At 39.9% G+C, this 24,563-nt stretch overlaps 1 protein-coding gene across 3 annotated transcripts in view; it reads right to left on the reverse strand.

Annotated features, from left to right (window-relative positions):
- The window catches only part of LOC147895728 (MADS-box protein AGL71-like), an 88,503-nt gene extending 65,019 nt beyond the window's left edge, over nt 1-23,484 (reverse strand). Inside the window, exons 1-7 of one of the 3 annotated variants that reach the window (XM_087383008.1) lie at nt 23,424-23,484; nt 23,091-23,247; nt 22,711-22,926; nt 16,638-16,716; nt 16,318-16,373; nt 16,046-16,145; nt 15,861-15,902 (exon numbers count right to left, since the gene is read on the reverse strand). In XM_087383008.1, coding sequence (XP_087239134.1) covers nt 15,861-15,902; nt 16,046-16,145; nt 16,318-16,373; nt 16,638-16,716; nt 22,711-22,892 — 459 coding nt within the window. In that variant the 5' untranslated portion in view covers nt 22,893-22,926; nt 23,091-23,247; nt 23,424-23,484. Of the gene's footprint in view, nt 1-15,860; nt 15,903-16,045; nt 16,146-16,317; nt 16,374-16,637; nt 16,717-22,710; nt 22,927-23,079; nt 23,262-23,423 lie in introns of those variants that run through there. The other 2 variants (XM_087383007.1, XM_087383009.1) reach the window with 2 other exon arrangements.
- Nucleotides 23,485-24,563: the final 1,079 nt, after the last annotated feature.

The following is a 24,563-nucleotide window of genomic DNA, read 5'->3' on the forward strand; positions in this document are numbered from 1 at the left end:
AGAGATTTGTTCCAAGGGTAGACTATGTGATGCTTATTGATTGTGGGGAGCCTTCTTGCTACAGAGAGGCTATGATGCATGAGGATCAGTGCAAGTGGGAGTATGCTATGCAATCAGAGATGATTTCACTCATAAAGAATAAGACTTGGGACTTTGTTTCTTTGCCACATGGAAAGAAAGCATTGCAATGTACCTAAGTACAAGGCCCGTTTGTTGGTAAAGGGTTCAAGCAAGCGAAGGGTGTGGACTTTGATTAGATATTCTGTCTGGTTGTGAAGATGACCCACACTTAGATGTGTACTTGGACTTGTGGCAATAGAGGATATGGAGCTTATGCAGATGGATGTCAAGACAGATTTCTTGCATGGGGATTTGGATGAGGAAATTTATATGGTATAGCCGGAAGGCTTTGAAGAAAAGGGCAAAGAGCATTTGGTTTGTAAGCTGAAAAAGAGTCTCTATAGCCTTAAGCAAGTGCCTAGAAAATGGTATCACAAGTTTGATGCTTTCATTCAGTCCTAGGGTTTTAGAAGAAGTGAGATTGATCCCATCCTCTATACTAAAAGGGATAAGGATAATAGCCTGATACTACTGGCACTTTATGTAGATGATATGCTATTGGCCACCAATAAGAACACTTATGAGCTTGATGCATTGAAGGCCAAGTTGCATAGGCCTTTGACATGAAGGATTTGGGACCCGTAGGTCATATTCTTGGTATGCGCATCACGTGTGATCAGAGTAGGAAACTCCTTTGGCTTTCACAGAAGGAGTAAGTTACAAAAGTGTTACAGCATTCTAATATGGAGGGGGGGAAGACAGTAAGTACTCCATTGCTTCCATATGTGAAACTGAGTCTGGAAGATAGTCCCAAATTAAATGAGGAGAAGGCCATGATGGCCAAGGTTCCTTATGCATTGGCAGTTGGGGGAGTCTTATGTATGCTATGATAGCTACTATATTGGACATTGCATTTGCAGTGGGAGTTGTTAGTCGGTATATGGCTAATCCAGGAAAGAGGCATCGGGAGGCAGTTAAGTGCATCATGAGGTACGTGAAGCGTACCAAGGAGGTGTGTATCTGCTTTGGAAGAGGAGAGATGCATAGTGCATAGATTCTGACTATGCAGGGCATGTGGATAGCAGGAGATCCACTTCTGGTTATGTATTCACCTTTGTAGGTGGTGTAGTGTCATGGATGTCTCATGCACAAAAGTGCATTGCTTTGTCTACCATAGAGGCTGAGTATATTGCAACCACAAAGGGTTGCAAGGAGACTATATGGCTTGATTGGCTAGTGAGAGATTTGGGGATTCATACAGATGTACCGACATTGCATAGTGATTCCATGAGTGCTATTAAGCTACTAGCACAAAATCCAGTCTTTCATGCAAAGGCCAAACACATTGAGGTCATGTACCATTTTATCAGGAAGGTACTTAAGGACAAGTGCATAGAGCTTGTCAAGGTTCATACAGATGATAACCCTGCAGATATGCTGACAAAGAGTCTACCTAGTCAGCGGTTTAAGTATTGTTGTGTATTGATGGGCATTGGATAGTATGCTCATTGGTTGTTCTCCTTAAAGGCACATTGGCCTTTAAGTGGGAGATTGTGGGGGTTAAATGCCACTGTACCTTAACCCCGGTTATGTACAATACTCAAACACATATATATATGGATGAAATAGAAGATTAGGGTGTTCTACACCCACAAAAACTTGTCTCTCAAGCTTCCTTTCATCGTCTCAACTTCCATTACATCCTCACACAGTAGTGGGTGAGGCTTGGTATAATCTCCTTGGAGCCAAGGTCCCATTTGCACTGGCAAGGCCAAGAACAGAATGCATTCCTCGGGGGAGGCTAAAGAAGCCCCCCCGTGGCTTCTAAGCTGCTGAGCATAGGAGAGTCAAACCACTCCTCCTCTGCCTCCTCAGGTGCTAGAAAAGGCTCCATTGCATAGTGGGGTGGGATATTGGTTATCCGAAGGAATTCCGAGAAGAGATGGGAAAAGGTGCTCATCAGAAGCTTCAAAATCATTCAAAGAAAGATAGGGTGATCTAGTCTATATTAGCTCGTGCGGTGAAAAGACTACCAGTCTATTGTGGATGACTCCTCCACCCATGTGGACCTCAAGTAGACCTCTAGTAAGGGGGGCTTACAATAGCAAGTAGTGGATACTTTTGTAACTATAGGGACAGTTATAACTATCCCTAACAGCATGTAGTAGTGGCCTTATCCACCACTACATCATTTTTGGGACTATGTTTGTTTTCTGAGTGTTATCCGGAATACCATCGAATGTTGTTATAAGTTGGTCATCACCTCTTGCATGGAGGGGAGTTGTTGCTATTTGCTGCAATACAAACTATATGCAATATTTCCACTCTACAAATGATTCTCTCGGCTATTTATATGCTTTGTATTGTCTCTTTCTTTTACAACATTAATTAGATTGACGTTCGACCCTAGCATTCCAAAACACAAATCGACCAGTAGAGGCAACAACTCCCAACAAAATCAAGACAACAACAACACATTGTTGCAAAGATGACTTCTAGAAAAGCACGAGATGACATACAAGCTGATTCAATGAATGACATCATTCGGAGATCTCTCCTCATGACAAGAACTAGCTGGATAGTTGCCACAACCTTCTGGACAAGTGAACACACTGTGACGAGTGAGGTGTCTATGAAGCTATGTCTCAGATTCACCATTCAATAGGAAGTAGATTGTAATCCGACTCCATTCCGATCATACAAGCTTGCAACAACTTGATAACGTACCTCATCGATAAACACCACCAACAAACAACTATTTGGCAAGCAAAGTACAATACATGATTTGACAAGTGCCATTGCTATCAAAGCCTTTAGTCACTACATCAACTAGATGAGCTAGCAAGCAGTCATCAGATTACTAGTGGATGGTCATTCAACTGCACAATAGCACCAAATGCTCTTCTGAGGTTCATCAACAACAGTATTCCAACAACCAATATATCGACAACAATATCATTATCAAATATTCAAGGCGACAAGCCCAGCAATTGCAAGCATATTACTCATCGAATTGCACTACAAGCAACTCAACAGTGACCGTAGTTCTCTGTTCCTTTCTTACATGGCAAATATCTTGGTCCATGTCGAATAACTTTAAGGAGAAAACATCACCTCATTGAATTGGCTACACCTATTTTACAAGAAACTATGCTAGATTAGAAGTGTGCACATAAATAGAAGATCAAGATTGCATTTTCAACAACCCCGACTATACACCCAGTGAAGCAAGCTCTTTTGATAATTATGTTCATAGCACAGAAGTAAGCGAGGTTCAAATTGAACTTAGCAAATTGATGGTGCAATCACCTATTGAAGAATTGCCCAAAAGGAGTACTGCAAAAAAATTTGCAGCACGCCTATTTGTTCAGGCTCAAAGAAAACTTGACTTCAATCCATTGCCTCCACCTCTAAAAAAGAAATTACAAGCTCAATCTCAAGACAATGACAAGGCCAGCCAAGAATACAAGATCTAGACAGTCATGCTGAACAATTTGAAATAAGGTGGGCTGCAAGCAGATTTAGACAACTTTTGGACATCACCAAGAAAGAGCGGTTTACAGTGACTTTAATGGTAAGGCAATGATTTGGCTTATGCAATATGGTGTATAGCTCATTTTGCAACTTATTATGAATTGAAAACTGCATTTTTAATCCATTTTCGTAAAGAAAAGACTCCAAAAGACATATTAAGAAGCTTTGAAACATTGCCTCCACCTCCAAAAAAGAAATTACAAGCTCAATCTCAAAGACAATGACAAGGCCAGCCAAGAATGCAAGATCTAGACAGTCATGCCGAACAATTTGAAACAAGGTGGGCTGCAAGCAGATTTGGACAACTTTTGGACATCAGCAAGAAAGAGCAGTTTACAGTGACTTTAATGGTAAGGCAATGATTTGGCTTATGCAATATGGTGTAGCTCATTTTGCAACTTATTATGAAATTAAAAACTGCATTTTTAAACCGTTTTCATAAAGAAAAAACTCCAGAAGACATACTTAAGAAGCTTTGAAATATGAAGCAAAAACATCTCTTAGTTGAAGACTATGCTCAAATGTTCAGAAATTTGAATAGAAGGCTGACAAACAATCAACAACCCACTAATGAGTAGTTGGGAGATTATTTATGTAAAGTACTAAACAAGGAGTTGAGGACAGTAGTAGCTAGTAGAGACTAGCTTGGAGGAGTAAATGACTTCAACAACATGGTTGATGCAGCACAAAGAGTAGAAAGAAGACTAGGCACAAAGTCAAGGTCTAAAAAACAAAAGAAGAAAAGGCATTCCGACTCTGACACAGACTCTGAAATAGAGATAGACACTAATGCAAAAGACGAGGGTAGTGATGATATATTAGATGAAGAGAATGAAGAAGAAGAGCACTCAAAAAAAAGGAAAAATAGACCAAGAACAGAGAGAAATCAAAAGCCAAAAAGAAGATAGACAAGCTCCGCCTCCGCCTAAAGTTGGAAACTTTAGCCAAAAAGAGCAATTGGAAACTTTAAAAACATCCCCACCTCCGCCTAAAGTTGCTTGTGCATTTTATGGGAAGGACAATCATGAGAAAGAGAGATGCTAGTATAATCCAAGTTGTAGGAGGAGAGTTCCTCCTCATGTTCAAAATTCAAATAATCAAGCCCCGCCCGTGGCAGCTAATCAGGTTGCAGTAGGTAGGCAAGGACAACAAAGATTCCACAATGTAGCACCAAGAAGACCCAATTAGCAAAATTGGGGAATAAACAAGGACAAAACCAAGATTAAGCATGCCCATACTGTGGCATGGAAGGCCACAGACAAGGACCTCAATGTGAGCTTTGGTGCAAACACAGAGGAGAAAGAGGAATACCTATAATCAATTATAATGCAAGAGGTAACCAAAATTAGCAGCAACAGCCACCAGGTGTTCATATGGTGTACTTGGCTCCTATCAATAAGGATTACAAATCAACAAAATCAAAGAAATCAGAGGAACATACAGGCACTAGCACTCACAAGATCCAGAGGTACAAAGCCAATGCCCAACCTTGGAGATGCACTAAGAGTGATGGCAAAGCTAATGAACTAGCCCAATCAAGCACAAAGTCTAAAATAAATCTCTACAGCAAGTACTTGATAGTAATGCAATAACAGATGCAAGAACATCACAGCTCCAAAACAAGGGTAAGATCGACCTTAGACAACTCAGGACACTATCCGATAGCCTTTCGAATAAAACCATCTGACATTGAAATACAGATCATACACTGCAGTGAAGCAGCATTCAACAACCTAATAGGGTTTCATATACACACATAGCAGGATGAGCTTCTTCCAGCACGAAATATATTCCCAAAGAAAAAACTAATTTCCTGGTCGGAACAAGCTAGGACTCAGCAAAGCAAAAAAATAGAGGTGCCTCGGTCAAGCTGATGGAAATCAAAGAGGAGCAAGCCATTCCAATTGTAGACAACACATTGAAGAACAGAAGTCAGATGCAACAAAAGGAAAAATATGAACATGAAGACCCTACAGTCTTCTTTAAAGAGCTTTTGGACTCCAAAGTTCAGATCACATTGGATCGACTTTGGAATCTTGTTCCAGCATTCAAGAACCAATTATGTCAGAGTTTGCATTCTAAGGATATTTCTCAAATGAAAGATCATCCATAGAGTGAAGATGAAGATGAAACATCAGACATTTACACATCCACCATTGAAGATGTGGATTACCAAGTCCCACTCATAGATGTGGATTATAAAAGGCAAAGGATACCATAAGTATTGGTAGATGGAGGATCAGGGGTCAACATCCTCTCTGAGGATCTATTTAAGAAATTTTGTTGCAATGAACTTGCACTAGCCCCATTTCAAGTCAGAATGGCTTATCAAAGAAGAAACAACCTCTTGGCATACTAATAGGATAGGAAATTAGCATAATGGGACTATCCTTTATAGTCACATTTGTGGTACTCAGAATGGAGGAAAGAGATTTTATATTCCATGTTATTGTTTTACCCATATTTGAAATTGATGTAATCAAAATCATTGATTAGTATACATGCTCAAATCAACAAATACAATAGCCCGACCTATAGCCGACCACTGCAGAACATAACACTGTCGAAAAGTAGTAGGAGGCAGATTCTACCAACCACAAAATGACAAATGACAATCATGTAGACATAGATGATGCCCTACAAGAGTTTAGTCAGAAATCAGCTACACAGGCCATCCTAGAAATTGAAACTCAATATGAGGAGCATATGCAAAAGAGTGCCAAAGTCCGACAGGATGACTTGGAAGAGATGAACCTTGGAGACCCTACCAACCCCAAGATAGTTTTGGTAAGTACAGGTCTTTTTCCACCTTTCAAAATGGCACAAAAGGACTTTTGACAAAGTATAAAGACATATTTTCTTGGCATTATACTGATATGAAGGGAGTAGACCCTAAGTTATGTTAACACAAGATCAATTTAAAGCAAGATTGTGTCCTAGTGGTGCAAGGAAGATAAAGAATGAATCCCAACTATGTAAAGCAAGTCAAAGAAGAGATTGATAAGTTGTTGAGAGTTGGTTTTATATATCCTCTCACCCATGCTACATGGCTTTCACCTATTGTCATTGTGCCCAAAAAGAATGGAAAGCTCATAATATGTATGGACTAGAGAAAGCTGAACGCTGCCACCATTATTGACCCTTTTCCTCTACCATTTTGTGACTCTTTGCTAGATGCTGTAGCAAGTCATGAAATCTATATTTTTCTTGATGGTTTCAGTGGCTACAACCAAATAAGAATGGCACTTGAAGATAAGGACAAAACAACATTTGTCATTGAGTGGGGAGTATTTGCTTCTAATGTCATGACCTTTGGTCTTAACAATGCTTTGCCAACCTTTCAAAAGTACATCTAAGAGGTATTTGCTAAGTATCTTACATCTTTTATGAAAGTCTTTCTTGATGATTTTTTAGTATTTGGGAAAATAATGGAACATTTGCAACACTTGGGTTTATGTTTTGCAAAGTGTAGAGTGGCTGGTTAAACCTAGCCAAATGTGCATTTGCTATGAGTAGAGGAATTCTCCTAGGGCATATTATCTCACAGGAGGGGATGGAGATAGATCCCAACAAAGTGTCAGCCATACAACATGCCAAACCACCCAAAAACATAAAGCAACTTCAGAGATTTATAGGCCAGATTAAATGGCACTATAGATTTCTCAAATACCTTGCTGATATATGCTATCCAATCACAAAACTCACAAGGGAAACTGAGCCATACATCTGGGGTGATCCACAACAATATGCTCTTAATATCTTGAAGAAGATATTGATGGTAGCACCTGTACTACAGCCCCTGACTAGACTCTTCCATTTGAGGTTTTTGTTGATGCTTCTGATGTAGTAGTAGGTGTAGTTCTTATGCAACAAAAAACACCTAAGTTGTTCAGATAAGTTTACTATGCCAGTAGAATCTTCATAAAGCATGAAAAGAACTATGCAGTCATAGAGAGGGAAGCACTTGGAATGATCTATGCATTGCACAAATTTAGGCATTATTTATTAGGCAACAAAGTGAATTTTCATGTAGACCATCAAGCTCTCATTTACTTGGTGAATAAACAGCAATTAAGAGGAAGATTGGCCAGATGGATGCTCTTGTTGTAGGAGTTTGACTATAGCATTGTGCATATGCCCGAAAGACAACATGCCATTGCTGATTAATTGAGCAAGCTACAATCTGAGGAAGCTCCAATAGGTATATCGGATGAACTTCCTGATGCAGGCATTTTTATGGTAAGAATTGAAGAACCACCAAATTGGTATAATAAAATGCTATTCTTTCTTACTAATGATTTGATCCTTGAAACATTAACTAGGGATCCGAGAAAGAAACTTGTTTTACAAAGCAGAACTTTCCTAGTAATTGCTCGTATTTGGTATAAAAGAGGAATTGATAAGGTGATCAGAAGATGTGTGCAAGATCATGAACAGAAGGCTGTCCTAGCTGAAGCCCATAGAGGACCAGCAAGAGGGCACTTCTTCAGAGACATTGGTAAAAAGATTTTGCAAGCTAGATTGTGGTGGCCTGCAATTTTAAAAGATGCTCATAATTGGGCCAAAGCATGTTTGCCATGTCAATGATAGGATGCCCCATCAACCAACTCTCCCATTGGGACCTTTTCAGAAATGGGGACTAGATTTTATTGGACCCATCAAACCTCCAGCAAAGTTTTCAGGTAATCAATATATTTTGGGTGCCACTAACTATTGTACAAAATGGGTTGAAGCTATAGCACTCAAAACATGCAAGGCTAGGACTGTGGCACATTTCCTTTATCAAACATTGTCACTAGATTTGGAATTTCTATTGAAATAGTGTCTGACAAAGGGACCCATTTCATCAACAAAACAATTAGGAAGATGACTAAAATGCACATGATGTTGCATAAAAAGTCTATAGCTTATTACCCACAAGCCATTGTGTAGGCTAAGAGCTCCAACAAACTGATTAAAAAAGTGTATAGAAGAACAATAGTTGATCACCCAGAGGATTGGGATCAACACTTGGATTCAGTGCTATGGGCACTTAGAACAACACACAAGGTTGCAATTAGATTAACACATTTCACATTGGTTTATGGCCGTGAAGCAATAGCGCCTATGGAATTTCTTACAGGTAGCTTGAGAGTGGCAATAGATAGTAGACTATCCCCAAAAGATTCCAGCAATGGCATATTAGAACAACTTCTACAATTGGATGAGGATAGGATCACAAGCTCACATACTGTTGATATTATTCAAAAAAGGAGGGCAGCATGGATTAATAGAAACATAAAGTTCAAGTTGTTCAGAAGGGTGATTTAGTGTTGATGTTCAACACAAAGTTCGAAAAAATGCCAAGGAAGTTTAAGCTGGGATATGATGGAGGCTTTTGATCAAGGTACCTTTCAATTGGCTGACCTTCATGGCAATGCATTTGACAGACCACTGAATGGTTTCAGGCTAAAACCTTATATTGGGCCTGAACCCACTCAAGCAAAGATAAATACAATCTCTCTCTAGCTATCTACTGACATCAATCACGATGATGTTTGTGTTTTAGCTATTCAAGTTGAAGAATTTATGTACAACAGATTCCGACAGAAGTCCAATGCTAGTCCGACAAACACAAAAGAAAGGAGTTGTCTCATCTCCAACAAAACTCAATTATGCTCTAAACCATACAGGTCCAATCACATAAGTGGTGAAGGTATACAGGAGTTAGCAGATGTGGCCACAGTGGAAAGCCTAGACCCAACAATGCTTTGATGCTAGCCCAAGGGGTCGACTCCAATCTAGCTTCTACGACACCCACGACTCAGAATTTCGAATACGGATCTGAGTCTCACAAGTGTGTCTGAGTATAATCCGAGCATGTCGACAAGTGTGTTTGACTCTGACTCCAATCCAACAGGTATGCACGAGTGGATAGATGACTCTCACTCCATCCACTCGACATGTGCGACATGAATCCTACTGAACAAGTCTTCTCGAGTTTGCTCTGACAACAGAGTCTGATTCTGATCTGACTGAGACATCCTATTCTGATCTACTTTAGGCAAAAGAAAAGACTGTGCCTTCGATCCAACCACTGATTTGGCATCTGACCCAGCTTTGACATTCAAACGAGACTTTGACAATGCCCCGACTCTCCACCAAAACCAATGCAATCTATGCCACATGTATTGGATTCTCCATATTGATTGCACCGCCCAAGGAGGTACAAGGTATTCTCTCGAGTCTTGTCGACAAGTCTCTTCCCTCAGATAAGGCTCTCACTCCCACAATTGCCATCCTCGTCGACCCTTGCTTGACGAACTCCATCATGGAGTATAACACCCGCAATGCCAAATGCAAGATCAACACTAGTCCCTCCCAATCGCCAAAATGTACTACTAGCTCCCTACATGTCGAACTGACTATCAATCGTCACGGTACATCGACGCAAGCTTCTCCCACACGATTGATCTACAAATGGCACCCAAGAGAATCCATCGGCTCATAATTCCCAACACCTTAGAACAACCAGAGCCAACCCTTGAGTTCTTAAGCAATACAACACTCCTTGACACAAACTTGGGTGGTCCAAAGAAGTTTCTCACCCCTGCTCACAAAAGCCCACACTAGAGCTCGACTACGAAAAAGGCTATACTCATAGCGGACTTGGAGGAGACTAAATCAGAAGAAGAACCACCCCTTCATCTACTAAAGAAGCAGATGCTCATAGCCGACTTTGCGAACTTCAAGGTGTTGCTGGATCTCTCCAAACATTAGAAATGGCTAAAGGAAATCGGTTTATTGCAATATGCAAGCTTACTTTAGACATCATGGAAGGCACCCCACGATGCATTGGCACAATATGAGAGCTTCCAAAGAAGCGGATGTATGTTTGCAAAGAATGTAATGGTTTCCCTTGAAATTATAGCGCAGTTCTTTCAGCTACCCATTATCAACAAGAAAGTTGTGTATAAGAAGGATGTTGATTCCAACATGCCGAAAGAATTTGGGTCACCAGAGATACATAATAATTATTTTTAAATCAATAATGTTCAGGATGTGAGAAGGCACCAACAACTTGTTTGGTATCAATGCAGTTGCTAGTAAAAATAAATATTATGGGTAGGGATTCTTATGCTATGCTGAGTGCTGCCCCGAGAAGGGGACAAAGATACCGTGGGTGCATCTACTCTACTCACGGCTTATGAGCGAGATAGCCAGAAAGGATTTGAGCACTTCAAATGCTCATTCCAAGATAGCACCATTTATTGCTGCCTTATTTGAATTTGCCGGCCAACTCAGTACGAGGAACTCAGAGGTAATCATTCAATACCGAGAGGAGCGCACCAAAGCAATGCAAGACAGCCAGCATGAGGAAGAAAAGACAAAACAAGCCATGCTTCAAACTTTGGAAGATGCTCAATACTCCAAAGATGAAGCTACTATGGCTGTGTATGGCCAATCTTTGGTAGAACGATACGAAGAATCAATTAGTAAAAACGTCTCAAGACCTATGGTCAAATATCAAAAAATGCTTGTTGGTAATTGCTCAAAGACCTTATGATGTCTTTACGTCTACTGCATATGCATACGATATCATGGCAGGAATTAGAGACACTCCGATCTAAAGCACAGTATGCAAAACACAGGCAGATGCCCATGCATGATGACACAGATTTGTTTGATTTGAAAGCACAGTTGGAGAAGCTAGCTGTAACACACTAGAAGAAGCTGTCAACAGATTTGGATGTAGAGCACACCACATTCATGGATGCCACATATAAGGACACAAAATACACATCAACCCCAAGCCATGCCTTAGCCCCCGATGCAGATATTGCAAAAGAATAGACAACATTTGAGGAGGAATCAGAACTGAATAAGAACTGCAAAGAGGAGGCAGACCCAATTGTTGCTAAGGGTGTAGCGATAGACTTGAACTCCACCCACACCATCAAAGTTTAACTAATGTAATACTTCCAGTGAAGGGTTCGAGTCCTCCACTTTTTTTGCAAAAAAGTTTTACCATCAAGTGTGCCAGGTGTTGAGGATGACTTCACCCACATGGATCTCAACTAAGGAGGGTTAGTAGACCTCTAGTAAGGGGGGGTTACAATAGCAAGTAGTGGACACTTTTGTAACTATAGGGACAGTTATGACTATCCCTAACAACATGTAGTAGTGGCCTTATCCACCACATCATTTCTGGGACTATGTCTATTTTTTGACTGTTATCTGTGAATAAGGTTGGAATACCATCGGATGTCATTATAAGCTGGTCATCGCCTCCTGCATGGAGGGGAGTTGTTTTTATCTATTGTAATACAAACTATACGCAATATTTCCACTCTACAAATGATTGTCTCGGCTATTTGTATGCTTTGTAATGTCTCTTTCTTTTCTGACATTAGTCAGATTTAAGTCTGACCATGGCATTCCCATTTCCAGGAGTGGATATGTGTAGGTGTTTTTCAGTCTTTTAGAGACACCACTAACACTCGCTATCTGGGGATCATGTGAACCATGCATCATATCTTAAGTACTAGCTTCAAGATGGGAATATCAAGGGGAGTGAAGGTGACTTGTGTGTCTGTCACCCTAATAGCCTCTACCCTTTCCATCCCCATCTCTATCCTTAGTCTCCATCCTACTTGGCTCTCAAAGAGCCTTATTAGTATTAATACATTCATATTCTAAGAATAAAACTTGATGATATCTATTTATCACATGTTTTATCCCCTTGATTATGATAGGCCATATTCTTTGTCTCTGCCACATTCTTCGTCTCTTCTTTGTTGCATTCACGGGGGATTCACTAGTAGTAATAAGGAGACGCCACCTGTGTGCAATAAATATATGAAAATTCCCCTTATCTACCCTCTATTTATGGGAACTTACCTTATAAAATGTACCTTCCTTTCCTTATATAACCCCCTCCCTTACACTCATGTGGTACCATACGATAAACACTAGTGGACCCCCTGGGGTTGCATTATTTTCTCTTAGTCTTTCATCCTTCCATGAAGTGCTTTAGTAATATCTTTCTTCATGCAAATGTTTGTCCTTTTAGGTTGAGTATCTTTATTCATTTTTTGAGGAATATTTCATTTTACTATGAGAGAGAGAGAAAGAGAGAGACAGATAGAGAGACTTTGCAACACCAAGTATGGATATTATAAATGCTTAATATTTCTACTAGTAAAAGATTATTTACTAGTAGTAATATATGCGCTATTGGTGGAAAATTTCTTATGACCATTGATTAAACTGTCAACTCTATGCATCGATAAATTAGGCAATAATTCTCACCATTATATTATCCAAATTACCATCAGTAAATGGCATCCTAATAGCAATAATGTTATTATTACAGTAACAGGCCTTATACAAATGGTACTAGTACTACTATCGATGGTAGTATCACTGGTGTAATAAGCCTTATATTGATGGTATTTTAATATTATCAATGATAGTATCACTAGTGTAACAAAATGGACCTTGCCACATCTTTTCCACAACTTTGGATTACATATATGACGTTCTTGTTTGGCCTAGGGAGTGTTTCCTAGTCTTTACACATAAGGCAAGGGCTAGTGGGATTACTTCTTAGGTGTATGTGCCAAGGTAATTTTTTCCTTTTTTATTCGATTATGTAGTTGGAGTTTTTTTCAAATTTGTTCCATGTGTCATGCATGTATAAAATGATTGTGTGTATCATGTTGCATGCATGGACTTCTACACTTGTAACTTAAATTGTTTCATAAATTCATGCATGTTTTATTATCCAAGCATGCATAAAAGCATGTGTATGTGTCATCACACATTAGAAATTCCTTGCCTAATGAATGCATATCCATATAGGTATAGTGGTGAACATGATGGAGGATGTCAATTCAATGGAAATCTGTATGTCACAAGTTTCACATCAGGTAAAATTTTGGTTGACTTGGATGTAATTTCAAGGCTAGTGTGGTGGGGATAAAGGACCAACATGTTGCTTCAAGAACAACCATGGGAGCATATAAGCAACAGTGCTTCAAGCTAGTCAACATGGTGCTTCAAGAGAAACTTTTGGAGTAATATATAAACAATATGTCTAAGAGATAAATAGTGGGAACAATATTGAGCACTAGTAGGTTGCAAAACTTGAGGACCAAGGTCATAGACAAAACAATTTGGTGGCTAGACATAGATGGCCAAAATAGTGAGCTAATATAATGAAATGGGAATTCGATGCATAGATTTGGGTTGAATCTACATTAGTAATGTCACGACGTAGCATGGAAAAGCATGGGCAATGTCAAGTCATCATAATTAGAGCTATGGGATTCAATATGGTCTTCACCTAAGGCTAGTTCTTGCACATTGGCAAATGCAAATAACTACTGCTTCCACATTGGCAAATGCAAATAACCTATGCTTCCAAATAATCTCTTCTTGTATTGGTACTTAGCTAGAACACTGATCCATCATAAATAATTTTGCATCTTTTATTATGAAAGAGCTAAAGAAATAATATAATTGTGATCATGTTATGTATCTATAGTTGTCCATAAAGTAGGAGGTTTGAAACCTACTCCCTATTGGTGATGCAATTCCATGTTTTATGCATGTGCACATTGTCCACCATACTCAATGGATAACTAAAACAAAAAATCATACCACCAACAAAGAATATCACTAGTCCTTGATCCAAACACCACCTTTTATTGATGGTTGCCTCATGCTCTAACTTCCAATCCTGATAGTCACTCGAGTTCCACAAAATATAGATATAAATTGTTCTTGATTTCTCAATCCAGGATGCTTGCACCAACATTTTTGAGCTGGGCTTGGCTAGCTTCACTACATGTGCAAGGTTGTATTCTCTTAGAAGATGGAATGTGGTACATTGGAGCTATCACTCAACTCATTTCATTCATTGTGTTGTACTTCTTCTACTTACAGATTTTAAAACAAAATGCATTGAAGAACAAGCACGTATCAATCCAATCTCACTAATACTAGTACCACCTTATGCATATATATCTATTATGACAGTGTACAAATTGCATCACACTAGAAAAAATGGGAAATTTTAATTTTATGGAAATCTTATGACCCCGCCTTGGTCCATAATCTTAATTGTATTCATTTGCTTGTATATGGTAAACCCATATCCCAATATGCTAAATAGTGGAATAGTCAACCACTTTTGCAACCCTATAATGAACACTCCCTCTTTCACCTTGGACTCTCTTGACACTTAATTCATGTCTCAATTGTTTTCCACTTTATCATAGCATGCTAGGTATAAGGGCTATGGACTACAATCCTGCCAACGTGCCCTCTCTCATCTACTTCTTGAGACTCTTCTGAGTCATGAGTCTAATAGGATAGGAAAAAAATAGAAAATAATACCATTGGTTGTAATCTTCATTGATATTTGCTCTGTTGTTCCCTTTGTTATTAATACCATTGGTTATAATCCTACTACCATGAGTATGTGCTATTTCATGTCTTGCAATGTGTTGCAGTGCTACATTGTGGATAAGGTTTGCAACGGTAGCTTTGAAGCATTAGCCTTGAGTAGGACTAGCCTCTTAGACTTCTTCCTCATGTCTACTAATGGTGCTTTTCTAGCATCACTAAGGACATTGGATTGAACTAACTAAGGATGCATTGTTTTTCATATAGAAGCCACATGAGATTTTTTATGAAAAAAAATGCTCAACTAATCCCATAAAAAAATTTATTTGCTCCTCTCTCTCTCTCTCTCTCTCTCTCTCTCTCTCTATTGACATGAGAAGAGTGCAAGTTTTCTATTGATTAACTTTCTACCTATGTTGATCAATTGGTACATTTTAGTAATACTTGCTTGGTATTTCATTAGTTTTGGGTCACTTGCAGTCCCTCTGACTATAAGAACCTTTAGTAGCTCTAAGCTTTCAGCTTATTTATTTTGTTGTTCTCTTTGATGAGACAACACTAGCAGATATATCAACTGTTTTAGTCTCATAGGACGTTTGGTCTTTTAGAGACGTTAATATATCTATTTATCTGTGTGTGTGTGTGTGTGTGTCTCCCTTCCTCTCTCTTTCCCCCTCCCTCCCTCCCTCCCTCCCTCGCTCCCTCTCTCTCTCTCTCTCTCTCTCTCTCTCTCTCTCACCCTCCCTCCCTCCCCTCCTACCCTCTCTCTCTCTCTCTCTTTCTCTCTCTCTCTCTCTCTCTCTCTCTCTCTCTCTCTCTCATCACTACTATACAAAGGTATGTTCCTACTATTGGGCATGTGAGGATAGTCGTACCTTTTTCTCAAGTCCATCCATTCGCTCTAAAAGTAGTTCCATCTGAAATAGTAGCCAAACAAGTAAAAATTTTCAGAAAGGATTTAGGAGATGGTTGCTGTATAAGGGTCTCAAAACCATGGAGAATAGAATATTGAAATCGGTGATAGAATAGTAAAATAGAAGAGATGTAAGGATTCACATGCCTTCTTTGCACGAATATGTTCCAAGCCCTGGAGGATTTGCATTTCTATGTGAATCAATTGCTTCAATGACAGTTTCTCTAAATCATTACCCATTAAATTCCTGCAATAATTAAAAATAGATTAACATTTAGTAAGCCACCTAACTAGTACATCCCCTAGTTAGAATTACTCTCAGCATGACTTTTTCATGATTATGTAGAAGATTATCAATCAAGATTATGGTTTACAATGCACATGCTATGACATTCCTAAGTTTCGGCACTTATCATTACCTTTGAAATAGCTTCAAATTCTCTGTATCTTTGACTGGCATATCAACCTTGTCACCCTGTCATGAGTATCATTAAAAAATATTCATGAGTATGTTGCCCCAAAAGGTAGAATTCTACATGTTTAGAGCTTTTTGACAAAGCTCTTTCTAACTAAGTGCTTTCTACATCATCTGAGCTTCAAGCATTTGGTAGAGTCTAGGTGCTTTGTGTAGTAGAGACGATTCTATTAAATGCTATCTAAATAACCACTAGAAACAATAATCATCTCATCCATACAATACTCTTAGGGAGAATAGATATGATTCCAATTAAGAACTCACATCTAGGTAGGTAAGCGACACGTTTGGATTCCCCAAGTCATCATGACACTTCATATACTTCTCTAATGTGCGCTGCATACTATATAAAAACATGACATAGAAGTTTAGTATCACCCACATTCAAAATGCAAAGTATGTGCTTTGCAAATGTATAGAGAATTCCAATTTGTGCTAAAATGAAAAAATATACATAAATTGATTACAAAAAATAGACTCTAGTCTATATGATGAAAGTCCTTGTACACGAAATATTTTATCTAGTCCAAGGAAGAAAGCAACTACTTCAAAGTATCACATATTTGATTTAGCTAGGAAGATGGAAGCGTCCTTAAGCCTAGGCCATATTTGAAATTGGAAAATAGTTGAGGCTTATTTAGATATTGGTGGGAGGGGAAAACATTTTCTTAGAGTAATTAATCCATTGACACCTCCTTGGGTCCATCATTTTACTCATCCCATTACATTATGTACATCTATGGCATGATATTGTGTACATTTTGTGCTTTTTTTGTGATAGATATCAAGGGAGAGCCACTTTCTTCCTTTTTTGTGATAGATATCCTGGGAGAATCACTTTTTCCTTGTGAAGAGAGTGCGAGAGAAGTAAGGAGCCTCACTTGTAGCTTTCTTGCATACACAATGGGGGAATACACACAAAGGTGGAGGCTGAAAATAGTTTTCCTCTTCTTAGTTGTGAAAGCAAAAAGAACTCTCTCTAAGTACAAAAGGAATAGATGAACCCTATATGTGGATCTCAAACCAAACTCAGCTAACCTAGGTGGCATACTAACTGAGCCACTAACTAGAGTACATAAAGATAGTTGTCATCTAGCTATTATTCATGGGCAGTGTACCAACCGCATCTGCAGCTAACAAGTCGGTGACATAAATGCACAACGATCACCCTGGAATATCACGAGTAGAGCTCGATATCTCAACACTCCCCCTCGAGCTCAATCCCAATTCTTGCACACCAAGCATGTCTCTGAACTTGCACAGCTTCTCTGTGGCCAATGCCTTCGTGAATATGTCAGCTACCTGATCCTCTGTGTTGACATAAACTAGATCAATAAAACCTACTAGAACCTTCTCCTACACATAGTGATAATGTACCCCAATGTGCTTTGTTCTAGCATGATAGACTAGGTTATTTGTCAAGTGTATACTGCTCATGTTGTCACAATAAATGACAACTGACCCATCTATAGACTGATGCATATCATAAAGTAGCTTATGCAACCAAGTTGCCTCACATGTAGCCATTGCTGTACCCCTGTACTTAGCCTCTGTGCTCAACAACGCAGCTGTACACTGTTTCTTGCTACTCCAAGTGAGTGTAGCACTCCTAAAAGAGAACACATATCCACTTGTAGATCGTCTATCAGAAATGAGTCAGAAATACTACCAGCCCAATCAGCATCAGTGTATCCATGCAACTGTATCTGAATCCCAGTCTCATAAAATAGTCCATACTACAATGTGGACTTCACATACCTCAGTATGAGTCTAGTCGCATCCAAATGCAGTTTCCTTGGAGCCTGCATAGACTGACTTACCAACACAACAGCATAGCACAAATCTGGCTTGGTAATAGTCATATAAATCAAACTTCCTACTATGTGTCTGTACATAGTAGGGTCTTCCAAAAGCTCACTTGCATCTGTGCTCAACTTCACATTCTGCTCTAAAGGAACTGAAATAGACTTACAGCCTGTCATCCCATATTTGGACAGCATGTCCAATCCATACTACCTCTGCAAGAGCCATATCCCACTTGTGGATCTAATCACCTCAATGCCCAAGAAATAATGCAGCTCTCCCTAATCCTTCATCTTAAACTTTTGCTTCGATAGCATTTTCATATGAAGAATATCTTCATCACTATCACCTGTGATGATCAAATCATCAACATAAATGACAAGCAGCATAATACCTTTCTCTGTTTTTCTCACATAAAGTGAAAAATCTGCCTTGAAAATCTGAAAGCCAATATGACAAGATATTGTCCTATCTTGTCAGACCATGCTCTGGGTGCTTGCTTCAAGCCATACAAGGCTTTCTTCAACCTGCAAACAAACTCAAGATGAACAGCATGCACATAACCTGGTGGTTGCTCCATACAGACCTCTTCTTGCAAATCACCATGCAAGAAGGCATTCTTTACATCCATCTAAGGTAAAGGCCATCCCTTTGATGCAGCCATAGCAATGACTGCTCTTACAGTTGTCATCCTTGCAACCGGACTGAATGTTTCTTCATAATCAATGCCATATGTCTGTGCATACCCCTTAACAACTAATCTTACCTTGTATTTGCTTACAGAACCATCTGCATTGTGCTTCATCTTATAGACCCACTTGTAGCTAATTGTATTCTTGTCTTTAGGCAGAGGCACCACTTCCCACGTAGCATTTACTTCCAGGGCATCCATTTCTTCATCCATGGCTTTCTCCCATTTTTCTTTTCCCATGGCTTGCTCAAAAGAAGTGGGTTCTGGTTCATGTATCACTTTGACCGTATAGGCATAGTAAATGGCTGTAAATCCATCATATTTCAGCCTATCCATATGATACTTAACTCAGGTAGACCTGCACAAAATAGGCTCACTGTCAAGTGCTCTCAAAACATCCCTTGTCTTCCTTACTTCAGATGTAACAATGGAAGGAATACCCAACTCATCATCAAGGCTCTATTCTAAGCCACTGGATTCACCATCCACATAAGAGTGACCTGCATTCACATCAACCATGGATTGATCTACTTTCTCTTTTTCCTTTTGTGATACTTGCATACCAATATTTGCATTGCTTTGAGGAGATTCTCCTAATCTCAATCTGCTTGTCCATGGCGAAGTATGTGAACCACTGCTAGTGCTTGTCCATGGCGAAGTATGTGAATCACTGTTAGAGGACACTACAGGTCTACTAATATTTTATGATTACTGCTGTGAATTCTATGTAACATTACCATTTTTTGCATCTACATCATCAATCACATTTACTGGTTTATAGTAGCTGCTCATCTGATAAAAAATAACATCCATTAATCTCAACTTATAAATGAAAGCATCAATTCACATACTTCATAGCACTCCTACAACCTACTTATGAATAGAAAAAAAGATACTAAAGCCACCATGTTTTTATAAAGAAATTGCCAAGGTAAATTGAGAGCCCTTTCATAATATTGATATTCCTCACATGCCAAGACACTTGTAAGTGGCATTTACACACCATATCCTAATAAAATAGGAGTATCCACACAAATGGAGGCATAGCTTGTTGGAAGGATTAAGTGGCGACTTGCCATGTGATCTTTGAGCTTCAATAGTATATGAGTGAAAGTTGAGTATGTTCCACCCACAAAATGGCGGCATCATTAGAACTAAGCAATCAAACTCAACCTTACACACTTACTAAAGATGCTAACATCACTGTTTTATGCTAAATTTGGATAAGTAAAACGAATTATCATATGCATAGTTCAAATATTGACCTACACATAAAAGGTAAATGTCTTTATGCAAGATCTAGTAATAATAACCATGTCTACAACACACACACACATTCATACAAACATACATATATACATGTGTGTGTACATGTATGTATGTATGTATGTGTGTGTGTGTGTGTGTGTATGTATGTGTATGTGTACACATACACACATGCCTACATCTCTCTCTCTCTCTCTCTCTCTCTCTATATATATATATATATATATATAAAACCATGGGCATGCATGCACATGCACGCAGACACACACACACATATGAGTGCAGACATGTGTGTGTGTGTGTGTGTGTGTGTGCATGTGCACATGTGTGTCCAAATGAACGTTTATGTATGTATGTATGTACATATGTATAGATAGATAGATAGATAGATAGAGAGAGAGAGAGAGAGAGAGAGAGAGAGAGAGAGAGAGAGGCACATCCACATGCACTCATGTGCAGCTAGAAATATATGCAGACACATGCATGCTCACACATGTGTGCTCTTACACACACACATATACATGTCTTGCATATGCACATACATGAACACTTACATAACAGGTATGTCACATGTGTGTGTGTGTGTGCCAAGGTTTTCAATATGTGAATACCTCCTATATCACATGCATTAAAAGAAAAGGGCTTTTAAGTACCCCTTTGTATGTGTGTTTTCTATAACTCAACAAGAAAATAAGACCCCTTAGGTTGAACCCACGTGCTATCTTAAAATATTATGTGTGTGTAATTGTTATATACTAAAAGGAAGCACAATGAGTGTGCTAATGGCATTTGACCATCATATTGAATGCCATGACAATGTTTGAGTATGTATGAGTGACCATGAGGTGAAGGTACTGGAGAAAAATATGTATATGTAAGTGCATGTGTATAGAGCTCTCTCCTCGCTCTCTCTCTTTCTCTCTCTCTCTCTCTCTCAATCTTTTGCGTGTGTGTGTCAACATGCATATGTACATGTGTATGCATGCGTGCGCGTGCACGTGCATGTGTGTGTGCATGTGTGTGTGCATGCACACGCACACATACACATGTACATGTATGCAGTGCGTGGTATGTGGCCATAATATTCAATGCCATAATGACACATGGCAAGAAATACATAGGATTCATCTCATGAAATACTAGGAGTATTTTTGAAAGTGTGGCTTATAGTAGGGGATTTACTTGTTGGAAAATCTAGTCATATAGTGACAACCATAGTCAAGTTATTACAATGTGAGAAAATCCATGTAGAAATGTATATCTTCCTAAATGCTTGTACCAATTGTGGGCCATGAGAAGAACTTCATTCATGAATATATTGACAATATATGGAAATGAAAGAAAAGCTATGTCAAATATGATCTGTGTGTGTGTGTGTGTTTGCACACACGTGCATGCATGGCAGTGTAATCATAAAGCACGATCACACAATTATGTGTGTGTGCACGTACGCGCGCATGCATGGCAGTGCACTCATAAAGCACGATCTCACTCATATGTGTGTGTGTGTGTGTGTGTGTAAAGCATGATTGCACTCATAAAGCAATTGTATGTGTATGTGTGCACGTACGTGTGCGTGTATGTGTGCGATCATGCGCGTGCATGGCAGTGCACTCATAAAGCACATCCATATGGATGATCTCATACATGTGAGTGCATGTATGCATGTGTGTGAATGTGCATACGCACATACATACACATGGACATAGACACAAAGCCATATATAAAAATAAATAAATAAATTTGTACATGTGCATGCACACGTGTGTATAGAGAGCGAGAGAGAGCGAGTACATGTGTCCTGTACATTGCAATCCGTTAAGAATGCTGCCTATCGGATGCTACAGGAATTAGGCTGCAATCTGTTAAGAATGCTGCCTATCGGATGCTACAAGAATTAGGCTATAGGAAGTTGGCTAGATCTTATTGGAGTTATGGCCACATGAAGCGATGGAGCACAAGCTCAAGTACCTCTAATAATGAAGAGATGGAGGGGCTCATCGTGGCAACTTTTTACTTGTGGGATCATTGCCTACCCTTGCCTGCATGTGCAATCCGGTTGGCCTTCCGCTTGCCATTCAGTTGCCACATCAAGGTGAGAGAGAGACATAAGCAAGCATAAGCGTGTGTGTAGATGTTTATGTGTGGGGATACAGCTGACTTTCCCCCTCTCTCTCTCTCTCCCTCTTCCATGGGATGTGCTTTCTTGTTTATGACTACTTTGTGGCCTATTCTCTTATCTTATGCTGTCCAGGTAGTGTCTTGGCACTACTCGCTTGCAATGAAAAGACACGTCTGAACAAGTCACACGCGGCATGTATCGATTCATGGTCTCAGGGAAGGAGTTGGGTTTCGGGGGATAAGTCTGTAAGATGCGCTGCTGTAGCTTGACAATGTGATTAGAAGTTATTAGACGTTTAGAAGCAACGGTACCCATAGCTTTATCCTTCACACCCTTTTTTGCAGTGCTCAGACGAAATGATCAGACTTTAAGCATTGGCAGCTCTCATCCAGTCACGAAGGGATCTAGATGCTTTTTTTTTAAAATGGCGAAGAAGTGGGACATTGTTACTATACCTTGAACTTGCGTACTTAAACAGCTTTCCGCTATCTGAGAAAATGATAACCGCAATCTCCGCATCGCACAGAACAGACAGATCGTGGGCCTTCTTGAGCAAGCCACGGCTACGTTTGAAGAAGGTCACTTGCCTGCTTGTGGAGTTCTCAATCCTCTTTATATTTATCTTGCGGCGTACCATTTTGTGTGACGGCAAACGAGCGCCGCTCCCTTGGCTGCGTACAACCGAGACCTCTATGAATACTAACCTCAAAATTTGAGTTCTCGCGAATGGATGAAACATTAACGTTCTTGAGAGTGTAAGAAGCATGGATTGACGAAACTTTAGGTGGTAATGCTGTGCACCAGATGTGCAGTAAATCTCTGACCTGGCACGTACCTGATGAGAAGCAGTGTGCGCGAGTGCACTTCACACTAATACAATGAGTCTACACAGTCCAAAATGGAAACTCAAGCACAAAATGCAAGAGGCGGAAGAAGCTAGGTCGGCAAAAGTCAGGGCGACCATGTGGAAACGGAAACGAAACCTCCAGAGCCTGTTGAGAAGAAGATTGAGTTTTCATAATGACTGTTATGGGCGGGGTCCGGGGTGTTTTCATATTTCCCTCGTGAGTGGTGACAGGGATAGATTTGAAAGGTTAGAACTTCGAAATTATAATACTCCTAAAACGTTGCACAAATGGGGGATGAGTGACGAATCACTACGACTCACAAGTCATGTCGACGGATTTGAGAATTTGCGGACATCTGAACCAAAATCTCTAATGGTACAATATCGTATCTCGGTGGTAGCGACCTGTTCAAAGTGGAGTTACGGATCCCCATTTCCGGAACAGCAATTGTGTCGATATTCGATTCGACTAGAACTGTTCTCCACCCGACCTTCGTCCAAAGGTGACGGCGTTCAGCACCGCTGGCCCTCGAATTTGTGCCGCAGCCCTCAAATTTGAAGGCTGCAACACCCTTCAAAGGGGTTTTTACTCGTTGTGGCGCTGGGGATTGGTCTACCAGCACGGCGACCCAACTTATTACCAAGCTCCAACTACCACGAAACCCTTTGCAAAATCCTGAGGGTCCGCGGATACATTACTGCAGAGCTTCAGATACTACGATCAAATAAGCGGATAAAGATCTCCGACACTAGGCCGGAGCCCCGATTGAACCCAGTTCAGTTGCAATGTCAAGAAGCAAGACGATATGCATGGGCTCATTTCAAGTACAGGAAGCAGAACATGGCGTGCTCCCTGCAAAGGCTAATTCAGGACGGTACGCAATGGGAAGGTACATCACACGTTGCTGCTCGAGTCTCGAGTTTCAACCGTGCCGTCTCACCCGACTTGACAGGCACTCACTTTAAAGACGAGTTTCCTAGTTCGCACATAGCAAAGGTTCCCCCATTTGATTTTAAAAAAATTTGCATCTTAATTTTTGGCAGGCTAAGGCTTAGTGCACACGCTCCTTGAGTTTTGAAGGCTGCCTCAAATTTCGAGGCACAGCTGGAGTGCCATCGGTGCTCCTTTGTGCAACTCATTTTTTGAAGGTGCCATTTTGGGCACGAGTGCTTTATTTCACCTTCAGCCAATAGCATTTCAAAGTGAGAGTGGGTTAAAGTGCCTTTAATGCTCCCAGAAAGGTACAAATTTGGATGGATAGGCCAATGAGAACTTTCCACCTCTCAAGTGTGGAGCTCCTTGCAAGTACTCACCTCTATTAAATGCTCCACCAACCTCTATTAAATGCCAAAGCCTCCTTGAGCAATTTAGGGCCATTGCACGCGAGGACCTAAGAGGGCATACAAATGCATCCTCAGGTGCTGAAATTCAGCACTCACATTTCTGGCTTGCCAGTTTAG

Source organism: Dipteris shenzhenensis, chromosome 12 (genome assembly GCF_047967505.1).
Source record: "Dipteris shenzhenensis isolate YYH24624 ecotype China chromosome 12, Dip_SZ_1.0, whole genome shotgun sequence".
Classification (NCBI taxonomy): Eukaryota; Viridiplantae; Streptophyta; class Polypodiopsida; order Gleicheniales; family Dipteridaceae; genus Dipteris; species Dipteris shenzhenensis.